Genomic DNA, 12414 nt, shown 5'->3' with positions numbered 1-12414 from the left:
AAATTCTTAACAAAAGTGCCTGAGGAGGGAGAGATGACATGCACTCCATGAAGGTAGCGGCTGAATCAGCAGAGAGATAGTGCTTATTGACAGTTCCTTTATCACTCACTTCTGGTACATACTGAAATCTCAACAAAGACACAGTAGTGGTCAGATATGGCAACATGTAGAATCTGTGGGTGGCTGACGGTTAAGCCACATGAGATCACCAGATCATAGGAGAACTCAGGTAATGGTGACAGGTTTTGACAGGCGTCTTCTTCACACTGACATTCAAACAGGTCTCCTTGTTGACAATTCCAAGATGTCGGCACTTTTGATGTACCTGAAGCAGCCGAACTGCATCTACTGTGCGTATCTATGGTTGGCAACCCTAGCTGTGGTGAATGCACAGGTAAGTGCTCTTCTTCAGACAAAATATTTTATTTAAAATGTAATGATTTAAAAAAATCATTGTGGATTTTTTTTTATCTATCTATACATACAGTGGGTAGGGAAAGTATTTAGACCCCCTTAAATTTTTTACTCTTTAATGTACACACACCCCGTATTGACAGAAAAACACAGAATTGTTTACATTTTTGCAGATTTATTAAAAAAGAAAAACTGAAATATCACATGGTCCTAAGTATTCACACTCTTTGCTGTGACACTCATATATTTAACTCAGGTGCTGTCCATTTCTTCTGATCATCCTTGAGATGGTTCCACACCTTCATTTGAGTCCAGCTGTGTTTGATTATACTGATTGGACTTGATTAGGAAAGCCACACACCTGTCTACACTGCGTTCCAAATTATTATGCAAGTGACATATCCGTAAGATTTCAGTATAATAAACATTCAGATTTTAGTTTTTATAAAAAAATGTTTGTTTATTTATCCATGTCTTTTTAGATAACTGGTATCAATCTCAGACAAAATAATTTGCCAGATCTATAGAAACCCTACTGAGAGGTTGTTCCACATTATTAAGCAAGTCACAGTTCTCATGTAATATGAGATGAAGAAAGATCTTTCTGAAGATGACAAGCATGAAATGGTGCAATGTTGTGCAAAAGGAATGAAAACAACTAATATTGTGTGAAACTGAATGGAGATTATCAAAGATTTGTGAGTGATTTAGAGCACAGCAGAACTCGGTCAGATAAAGGCTTATTAATGAAAGTTCCTGTCAAAAAATTAATTGTATTAAAAGGGCAGCTATAAAAATGAGAATCATGAGGTCAAAGGAACTGCCTGAAGAGCTCACAGACAGAATTGTGGCAAGGCACAGATCTGGCCAAGGTTACAAAAAAAATTCTGCTGCACTTAAGGTTCCTAAGAGCACAGTGACCTCCATAATCCTTAAATGGAAAACGTTTGGGACGACCAGAACCCTTCCTAGAGCTGGCTGTCCGGCCAAACTGAGCTATCGGGGGAGAAGAGCCTTGGTGAGAGAGGTAAAGAAGAACACAAAGATCACTGTGGCTGAGCTCCAGAGATGCAGTCGGGAGATGGGAGAAAGTTGTAGAAAGTCAACTATCACTGCAGCCCTCCACCAGTCAGGGCTTTATGGCAGAGTGGCCCGACGGAAGCCTCTCCTCAGTGCAAGACACATGAAAGCCCGCATGGAGTTTGCCAAGATGGTGAGAAATAAGATTCTCTGGTCTGATGAGACCAAGCCTTAATTCTAAGCGGTATGTGTGGAGAAAACCAGGCACTGCTCATCACCTGTCCAATACAGTCCCAACAGTGAAGCATGGTGGTGGCAGCATCATGCTGTGGGGGTGTTTTTCAGCTGCAGGGACAGGACGACTGTTTGCAATCGAGGGAAAGATGATTGCGGCCAAGTACAGGAATATCCTGGATGAAAACCTTCTCCAGAGTGCTCAGGACCTCAGACTGGGCTGAAGGTTTACCTTCCAACAAGACTGTGACCCTAAGCACACAGCTAAAATAACAAAGGAATGGCTTCACAACAACTCTGTGACTGTTCTTGAATGGCCCAGCCAGAGCCCGGACTTAAACCCAATTGAGCATCTCTGGAGAGACCTAAAAATGGCTGTCCACCAACATTTACCATCCAACCTGACAGAACTGGAGAGGATCTGCAAGGAGGAATGGCAGAGGATCCCCAAAGAAAACCTTTTTGCATCTTTCCAAAAAAGACTCATGGCTGTATTAGATCAAAATGGTGCTTCTACTAAACTTAGGACCATGTGATATTTCAGTTTTTCATTTTTTAATAAATCTGCAAAAATGTCAACAATTCTGTGTTTTTCTGTCAATATGGGGTGCTGTAATGACTCATCACTCGACATGGGATCCATTTAGCAGGCTTTATTAAGCACTCGTGGTCTTACAGGCAGGAGTCAGAACCAGCAAACACAGCAATATAGAACAGGCAGATGCGTGGTCAGAAACAGGCAGAGGATCGGGGTCACAGGCAAGAATCACAGTCCAAGGAAACAGGCAAAGGATCAATAGATAGGCAGCAATGGGTCGATAAACGATAAACAGACAGGAATGGCAACGGGAAAACAAACAGGGTAAAAATGCTCAGTAATGACAACCGGGGCAATGATCAAGACTTTGCGTGTGTCAGTGTGTGACGGCCGCTTAAATAACAGTACAAACTAGCTGCAGCTGGAGAGTGATCAGAGTCCAAGGAACAGGGCTTGTGGGAAATGTAGTGTGAGTCAGTATAGGTGAGTGAATGGATGCATGTGTGTCAGTATTCCGGGGATGGAGCCCTCTGCTGGCCAGTGGAGGGAATCACGGGGTTCGTCTCCATGACAGGTGCTGTGTGTACATTGAGGAAAAAAAATTAACTTAAATGATTTTAGCAAATGGCTGCAATATAACAAAGAGTGAATAATTTAAGGGGGTCTGAATACTTCCTGTACCCACTGTATATATATATATATATATATATATATATATATATATATATATATATATATATATATATAATTTATTTATTTAATTTTTTTTTAACCATTCCTTCAAAAATAGGAAGTGTTACAACCCAAACCTGATGAGGTTCAGATTTTAAATGAAGACACTGGAGGACTTCACTTCTTAGCAGACCAAGGAAACACAAAAAATCCAGGTAAGATTGAAATGTTGTTACAAAATGTGAATGTACTATTAACAATATCACAGGGACAGATTATAAATCATTAGAAGGAACTTTACAATGCTCTGGAGGTTGAATCACACAAAGCGGAAACAATGCAGCCACCACTGGAATCAAAATCCATGAATAAATAGATCTGTTATGATAGGATAGGTAAAACATCAGGACATGAAATTAAAATTGTAATGAATGTGAAAATGTATTAGTTCATTGATGATTCAGGATTTTGCACTGTCACCAAAAAATTATAGCCTAATTAGTTCTATTTCTTTTCATGAAATATCAATCTTGCTAAAGTTTATATGCATTAGCTAGAATTGCACTAGCATAATAATAATAATAATAATAATAATAATAATAATAATAATAGAGGCTACTTCATCATAATAGTAGGCTATTTTTACACCGCTGGCTCTGATGTCTCTGTAGTGCTTAAACCTGACATGAGTTGCCTTTTGTATATCTAACGGATCGCCCGTTTTATCGGCATTGGGACTTTCCGAGGGTTTCACCATTATCAGTGCAAGTTAAAGGTGGTGTACAACAGGAAGATCAAACTGCTGTCCTCACCACGCAAGGCTGATAAATTCTACCACGATATCAGTGCTGGATAAACTGTGGACAATCAAGTTTGATTTAACTTTAATGCTTTAAACAAAAGAGGAAATGTGACTTACGTACAACTTAAATTCCCCAATTGTATCATATTGAATTTAATTTGTCACCTCTTACTGATATTGATGCCTGTAAAAATATTAGACAATGGTTGGAACAATACAGGCAGGATAATTGCCGCCTCCCCTGTTGCTCCTGCAGTGATATGGGATGTGGCCAAAACTGTGATTAGAGAGCATCTGATCTCATATACATCTAAAAGGAAAAAATCTATGATCGAGCGGTCCGAGCAACTGAAAAAGGATACACTTAGAGAAACTTCACAAGCAATCACCTACAGAGGTAAACTCAAGGAAGCTTAATACTGTCAGAAATAATCTTAATTTGCTTCAGATTGAGCATACCAAAAAACTATTAACTTTCACTAGGCAACATTATCATGAATATGGAAACAAACCATGCAGGCTTTTAGCCTATCAACTTAAAAGAGAGCATGCTGAATGTACAATAAAATGAGATATATATATTTTTTATTTTTTTTATTTTTTAGAAAATATATCTCTGCCGTCATTGTGTAATGATGGGTCGACAGAATGGAGATCCATTTGCAGCTTTTTTAAAAACAATGATAAATGCAGTCAGGGACAAATGCAAAGACATAAACAGGGACTGGCAATGGTCGTGGCAGGCAGAGATCAGAGCAGGCGCCAAGCAAACACAGTCCAGTAAACAGGCAAAGATCAGGGCAGGCAGCAGAGAATCACAGGGAATAAACAGTCCAAATGACAACAGGGTAACAGTCCTCAAGCAAACGCTCAGAAATTATCACTGGGGCAAATCAAGACTTCGCAATGATTGTGTGTGTGTGTGCGGCTTAAATAGTGTGATGTGGTGTGATGTGGTGCAGGTGCATGCACAATCAGTCCCAGAGACTCTCTGCCACATATTAAGGAAGCCAAGGGCTTTGACACTGTTTATAAAATGGAAAGAATATGGTATATACCAGTTTCAACATTTGCTTATAAATTGCTCCTTTAAGTCAGATTTAATTTCAGAACTCAACATTCCTAGACAGGAGTTTTATAAGAATTTGCAAATTTGTCATTTGATAAGGCAGGGCATCTATCACTGGAGTGGTCTAGCATAGAGGAGATTCTGATGAATTCAACAGCACTAAAAGAGAAAATCTCTGTGATATACAGCATTCTGTTAGATCATCATAATTCTTCACTGGCCTCACTTAAAGGCTCTCTAAGCGCTGGGACGCGTTTTTAGGCCAAAAAATTTTTTGTCACATACAGCAAACATCTCCTCACTATCCTCTAGCTGCCTGTCCCCTGAACACACTGTAAAAAAAAAACGCGGTCTCTGTAGTCGCCACAAGCTCCAAAAACGGCATCAAAAACAAACTGGTGCAGCCTGGACCACTAAACAATAAACAGCGCCCAGCCAATAACGGACAAGCAGCGTCAATACGCAAGCTACTAACATTTTAAATGTGCGTTCATGACTGTTTCAGGAAGCACAGAGGGGAGGAGCAGGAGGAGGATCTGTTTTGTTTGACAACACTTCGAACGTCAACAGAAAGTTACTACACCCAGGATCGCTTAGAGAGCCTTTAAAGGATTAGTTCACTTTAAAATTCAAATTTCTTGATAATTTACTCACCCCCATGTCATTTAAGATGTTCATATCCTTCTCTCTTCAGTCGAAAAGAAATTAAAGTTTTTGATGAAAACATTCCAGGATTTTTCTTCTTATAATGGACTTCAATGGCCATCAAACGGTTGAAGGTCAAAATTAGTTTCATTGCAGCTTGAAAGCATTCTACACGATCCCAGACGAGGAATAAGGGTCTTATCTAGAGAAACCATCGCTTATTTTCTAAAAAAAAAAAAAAAATTTAAATATGTTTTAACCATAGATGCTCATCTTGAACTAGCTCTCTTCTTCTTCTTCTTCTTCTTCTCCATTAGAATTCCGGCAGTGTAGACACTGCTAAGTGTATTACTGCCCTCCACACATGGGGTAAGTTTGAACTAATGGTGTGTTCAAGTCCTCCTGGGAAGTTCATATTTATGAGGTGGGAAGTCGTGTGTACAACGGTAGGTGCGTTCAAGTCACTTTCGTCGGAGTATGATGGCGGTGTGCCTTCTCTAAATTAATTACACAAAATAACAACACTTCTACTTTTTGAAAATGTAGAGCAAAGAATGTACATTGGTTGTATGTTGCTTTTTTATGTTTTTAATTAATTTATGAAGCCATTGTAAACTTCATTGTAAACTTTATAATATAAATATTTACATTTTTATATTATGATGTTATTGTATTTGTTATATACTTGCACTAGCATATTGTATATGACAATTTAGTTTAAACTTTGACCCAAGGAGGGCAGTAATACACTTAGCAGTGTCTCCACTGCCGGAATTCTAATAGAGAAGAAGATCATTGGATGGAGCTCTAAGAGTTAGTCCAGGAAGATTTGTCTGTAAAAGTACTGTTTAAGCGCATAGTTACCTGGCAAATATTTTGGTTATCCCTCCATGCGAGGAAGATCCATGCAGATCCGCTCTGATGGAAAATGTCTCGGGTTACATATCGTCGCTGTCCGATGAAAACCACGTATGTCCATTTTGCAGATTTTGAGATTTTTCGACAGATTGAATGTCCAGGTTCATTTCCGTATACAGTATGCTTCACATATCTCAATGGCCAATGAAAAGTTGTGAAATCATGTCATCTGATTTTCACGTATATCCATTTGGTGTCAAAGCTGTCAATCACGCCGAGTATCTCCCGCCCTGTGGAAGCATCTCGCCGGTCTCGTGAAGTTTCATCGAAGCTCAGCACTGGATAGCCGAATAACACTGTGAGGTTACATTGCCAAATAAACATAGCCTGGTGAGACAATGACTTTCCTTTATCGAGATAAACGTTTCCCCCCTGACGCCAGACATACGTCTAGGAGTGACAAAATTACGGTAGGACTGTGTAAACAAAGTATCTGTCTAGCATTACCATGTCAGTGTATTGATTCATTGTCCCTTCATAGTTTGCAAGAGACATTTAATAAATTTATAATTAATATTAAATAAACTACGCGTATTTAATAAACTAAGACGTAGGCTATTTAATAAACTGAGCGTATTCATCTGTCAATATGAAACGCGACTTGGCCATTCTAATTAATGATCGGAAGAACGCATATCGACCACCGTTACAGTAAAATATGCACGTATGTCCATTTAAACTCAATGTTGGTCAAATGTGGATTATATCATTACACTGGCAAGAATATGGTTACATGTAAAGATGCCGTACCAAGTATGACAACGCTACATTCAACTGCTTTTGAAATACGGTGTTTTTTTCACTTCCTGAAAAGTAACCGTTTTGGACATACGTGAGTTTCATCGGGCAGCGACGATATGTAACCCTGGTTCCCTGAATAAGGGAACGAGACACTGCGTAGTCACTTTGGGAATGCCTCTGCGTGTATCGTTTTGAAGCACTTGTGAAATTGAACCAATAGTGTGATGGGACGTCAGAGCGAGTGATGTCACGGACCAGGAAACTATAAAGCACCCCTGAGAACAAAGAATGCCAGCTTCTGATATAAGTATGAAGCAGACGCTTACAGGCATACAGGGAGTATGGCTAAGCTACGCAGTGTCTCGTTCCCTTATTCAGGGAACCAGGGTTACATATGTAACCCGAGACGTTCCCTTTCATGGGAACATCGACACTGCGTAGTCGCTTTGGGAACGCAATCCCAACTAGGTCATAAGACCAATGACTGTACATTATCGCTTTTCAGGACGACAGTACTGAGGACCCTGGAGTGGAGCCCAAATCAAGGTTATAAAACCTAATAAAAGTGTGCTGAGATGACCACCCAGCAGCATCACAAATATCACTGAGGGGAACCCCCGAGATGAAAGCCTTTGAGGCCGCCATACTCCTAGTCGAATGGGCCCGGACAGCCAAAGGAGAAGGCTGCCCGGAGGACTCATAAGCAAGTGAGATGGCCTCGACCACCCACTTGCTCATTCTCTGCTTAGACGCCGGACCTCCTTTGTTAGGAGACCCATAACACACAAACAACTGTTCTGTCTTTCACCACAGGGCAGCTCTGTGGACGTATGTGTCTAAAGCCCTGACTGGGCAGAGCAGATTTAGTTTTTCCTGATCCGCATTTGCAAAAGGTGGAGGACAGAAAGCCTGCAGCACAATGGGCCCTGGGACATTAGTAGGGACCTTGGGAATATACCCAGTCTAGGATGAAGAAAAGCTTTGACCATTCCTGGAGCAAAGTCTAAACATGAAGGAGCGACTGATAGCGCTTGAAGGTCTCCAATTCTTTTAAGAGACGTTTCTACCCACAGAAACACCCTCTAACTTAGAATGATAAGCGGATATAGCTGCTATATAAACCTTCAATGTAGGAGATAAACTTTCCGAGAACTTTTCTTGGAGAAATTGCAGCACGTGGCTGATAGAAGAATGGACAGGATCCACCTGCCTAGATGAGCTACACCAAGTAGCAAACAGCTTCCACTTATATGCATACAGTCTTCTTGTGGAAGGAGCTCTGGAGTGGAGAATGGTCTCTACAACCTCAGTTGAGAGACCAGACTCTATGAGCTCGGCCCCCTCAGGGGCCAGGCCCACACTTTCCATATTTCTGGACGCGGGTGAAATATTTTGCCACCCGCCTGAGACAGCAGGTCCTGCCTGATTGGGATCTCCATGGGAGAATCTTCTAAGAGGGACACTAGATCCGTGAACCATATCCGGGTTGGCCAGAATGGGGCTACCAATATTAGATGGACCCCATCCCACCAAACCCTCTCCAGAACTCCGGGGACGTCTGTACCACGGCATCCAACCCCAGAGGGGCTGGATGAGTCAGAGAATACCACAGCGGGCAACGAGACGTCTCTTTCGAGGCAAATAAGTTGATTTCTGCGCGACCGAAATTCTTCCATATGAGCTCCACCACCTCGGGGTGGAGTCTCCATTCCCCAGGCCTCGGCCCCTGCCTCGACAGGATGTCTGCCCCCACATTTTGGTGCCCAGGGATGTAAGCTGCTCTTAATGAGAGAAGCTCCCCTTGGGACCACAGGAGGATCTGACCTCAGACCCCCCTGATGGTTGATGTAAGAGACGACCGACATGTTGTCTGTTTGAACTAACACATGATGGCCCCTCAGGTCTGGGAAGAAGTACTTGACTGCTCGAAATACCGCCATCATCTCTAGGTGATTTATATGACATGTACGATGATGGTCCTCCCAAAGACCCTGAGCTGGGCGACCACTCATGACCGGCCCCCAGTCTGTGAGGGATGCATCCGTCGTTAGCATCTTGCGACGACAAGGAGCCCCCAACACAAGACCTTGGGACAAGAACCAGGGCGAGCAGGAGACAGATGTGCCTGCATCGTAGTGGAATCCCAAACTACCCCTAGATAATTGGTAGTCTGAGCCGGTAGAAGCACACTCTTCTTGGCGTTGAGTCTCAACCCTAACCTTTTCATGTGTGACAGAACAACATCTCGATGTTGAACTGCCTGTTGCTCTGATTGAGCTAAAATCAACCAATCGTCGATATAATTCAGTACGCGGATGCCCTGGAGTCTAAAGTGAGCCAGAGCTGCATCCACGCACTTCGCGAAGGTGCGGGGTGAAAGTGATAGGCCAAATGGAAGAACCTTGTACTGGTAAGCTTCGCTCCCGAAAGCGAACCTGAGAAACTTCCAATGTGAAGGATGGATCGATACATGAAAGTATGTGTCTTTCAGATCTATTGTCACAAACCAGTCCTCGGATCTGATCTGTGTGGTGATCTGTTTGAGTGTCAGCATCTTGAACTTGAGCTTTTGCACTGAACGATTTAACATGCGTAAATCTAGAATTGGACGCAACCCTCCATCCTTCTTCAGAACGATGAAGTAACGGCTGTAAAACCCTGACTGTTTGCTGGGAGGAGGAACCCTCTCTATAGCTCCTTTTTGCAAAAGTGTCATAACTTCTTGTTCCATAACCAGAGACTGCTGGGGGCCCACCACTGTAGGGAGGACCCCGTTGAACTGGGGCGGGCGAAACCCGAATTGTATTTTATAACCCTTTTCTATCATACGCAGTACCCATTGAGAAATGTTGGGAAGACGTTTCCATTCTTCCAAAAATTCTACTAAGGGAACCAGCCTCTCGAGGCTGGTCTCTGGTGTTTTTTGAGCACTTGACTCGATGCCCTGAAGCGGCACACCGGCAGGGAACAACCGAACCAAATGCTGACCGACCCTCCTCGGAGGATCGGTGGGGGCCACTGCGCCCTGTAACACACGAGGTGGCAGGGTTGGCAGAATGGCCCCCTGAGGGTGCCGAAGAGGGGTCAATATTATAGATCTTAATTTTATCAGACCCTCTTCGGTAGGGGCCGCCCTCAGAAGTCCTGGACCACAGGCGTCAGGACTTCTTCGAAGCCTTCCTCACGATAATGACAGTCCGCAGATCTGTCTTACCCTTGGAAGGCTTCGATTGCGTTGCCTTTCCCGGTCCCCAAGATCTTTGCGGGGGAGCACGGGTGGCAACGCTATGTTTTTGCTGCACTCTGCGTGCAGTCGAGGAGCTTTGAGATGGCCGAGACTGCTCCCGCTCAGCAGGAATCTTTGGAAGGCTGCTGATTGTCTTTTAGCCTCCTGGAACCTCTCAACGACAGATGTAACTGAGTCGCCAAAGAGGCCCAGGGGAGACACAGGTGCATCCAGCAGCACCGACTTATCACGCTATCTGATGTCCGATAGATTGAGCCAAAGATGTCTCTCCGTGGCCACCAGGGCTGCCATAGAGCGGCCGATTGCTTTTGCCGTCTCCTTGGTGGCCCGGAGAGATAAATCGGTAGCCTTCCTCAATTCCTGTATAGATTCAAATGTTGCCTCGCCACTCTCATCTATATCCCCCAGCAGGTCAGCCTGATAAGCTTGTAATATCGACATCGTATGCAGACATGCTGCTGCCTGACCTGCTGAGGAATAAGCCCTGGGGATTTCGGGGATTTTAGGGACGATGCAGACTCAGGTGAGAGATAGCTTGCGAGCGTCTCTTCAACCTGAGGCATCGCCCCATAACCATGTTGTTTATCTCCAACGATGTTACTGTACAATGACGTTTGTGGATTGTAAACTCTGAATTGTGCCGGTCTCTGCCACGATCTCGACACCTCGGTGTGGAGATCGGGAAAGAACGGCAATCCCCGGGGCTGAGGCTGTGATCGGGCAGGGAGGAAGCGCTCATCTAGTTTGCTTTTAATGCGCGCTTCTGGTCTTTCTTCTGGCCACTCAATTTTTAACCTCTAAAAGCTCCTCATAAGCTGGAGATGAGGATGGCGAAAACTCATCTCCAGCCCCGACGCTCACTACATCTAACTCCTCAGAGCTAGATAAGTGAAGCGCCGGTGCCTCTGCCCTGGGGGAAGAAACCACAGCGCATGCTTCCGCAACCAGGGGAGAGACACTAGAACTGGCGGGTGAGGGCCGAGATAGGGACGGACCCTTCTCTAACCCCTCCATCAGATCCATTTGTGAACCCCAAGACTGAAGCCGCCGCTGTGCCTCGGCAGCAGCGGGACCTGAGCCCTGGGGAACACTCGCCGCGGCGCCTTCGCTTTGTTTGTCGAAGAACGCCCGGCGTGAAAGGAGTGTACGGAGCATTAGCTTCTCACAATGAACACAGACAGCCCCCTCGAGAGCTGCCTGTGCATGCTCCACTCCGAGACAAGCAACGCACATCTCGTGTGTGTCCCCGCCCGTGATGAACCGAGGGCAGGGAGGAACACACTTAGTAAACTGCTGCTTGCTCGTACTCGCCATTCGAAGTGTCTTAAATATATTTAAATACCTCGATAAATATATATATATAGTGCTTGGTGACTCTAAAATGTTCTTGTCCTCAGACGAAGAAATATTTAAGCAACAGAGACAAACAACACCAAATAAGACACACGATAACACAAAGCGCTGCTGAAGACTTCAGAAGCTGGCGTTCTTTGTTCTCAGGGGTGCTTTATAGTTTCCTGGTCCGTGACGTCACCCGCTCTGACGTCCCGTCACACTATTGGTTCGATTTCACAAGTGCTTCAAGACGATACATGCAGAGGCGTTCCCAAAGCGACTATGCAGTGTCGATGTTCCCATGAAAGGGAACAAAGTGTTAATGGGAATATTCAGGTTGACAAATTAATAAAATTGGCTGAATAATTATAATTAAATAATGCTTTGTACCACACTTGATCTGTGTCTGCTTGGTCATTCTCCCAAGGCCTTGCGCTGCTGCTGCCACACATCACAGGGGTTGAGGCGCCTGTTTCTTAACTGATGACTGGGATTACAAATATTCTACCTATTATTGAGATTGTGATCTAACAGTTTGATCAAAAAATGAGCGATGGTTTCTCTAGATAACACCCTTATTTCTTGTCTGGGATTGCGTGGAACGCTTTGAAGCTGCAATGAAACTGTAATTTTGACCTTAAACCGTTTGGAGGCCATAAAAGTCCAGAATAATCCTGGAATGTTTTCATCAAAAACCTTAATTTCGGGTGTCACGTGGCTCTGGCGAAGATGGCTGGTTGATTGATTTGCTCTGACTACCCGCACACAAAAAAAGTTAT

The 12414-nt window shown here is 43.7% G+C and overlaps 2 protein-coding genes across 3 annotated transcripts in view; one reads left to right on the top strand and one right to left on the bottom strand.

Moving 5' to 3' along the window:
* The window catches only part of LOC125245430, a 1350402-nt gene that overhangs the window by 186248 nt on the left and 1151740 nt on the right, over positions 1-12414 (bottom strand).
* Positions 1-12414, top strand: part of LOC125245534 (cytolytic toxin-alpha-like) — a 74936-nt gene that overhangs the window by 15457 nt on the left and 47065 nt on the right. For both annotated transcript variants that reach the window (XM_048156164.1, XM_048156174.1), the window contains exons 2-3: positions 282-394; positions 2997-3093. In XM_048156164.1, coding sequence (XP_048012121.1) covers positions 305-394; positions 2997-3093 — 187 coding nt within the window. In that variant the 5' untranslated portion in view covers positions 282-304. The remainder of the gene's footprint in view (positions 1-281; positions 395-2996; positions 3094-12414) is intronic.

This window comes from Megalobrama amblycephala, linkage group LG1 (genome assembly GCF_018812025.1).
Source record: "Megalobrama amblycephala isolate DHTTF-2021 linkage group LG1, ASM1881202v1, whole genome shotgun sequence".
NCBI classification, from domain to species: domain Eukaryota; kingdom Metazoa; phylum Chordata; class Actinopteri; order Cypriniformes; family Xenocyprididae; genus Megalobrama; species Megalobrama amblycephala.
The sequence above is the reverse complement of the archived record's forward strand: the minus strand, read 5'-3'. Positions and strand labels throughout refer to the sequence as shown.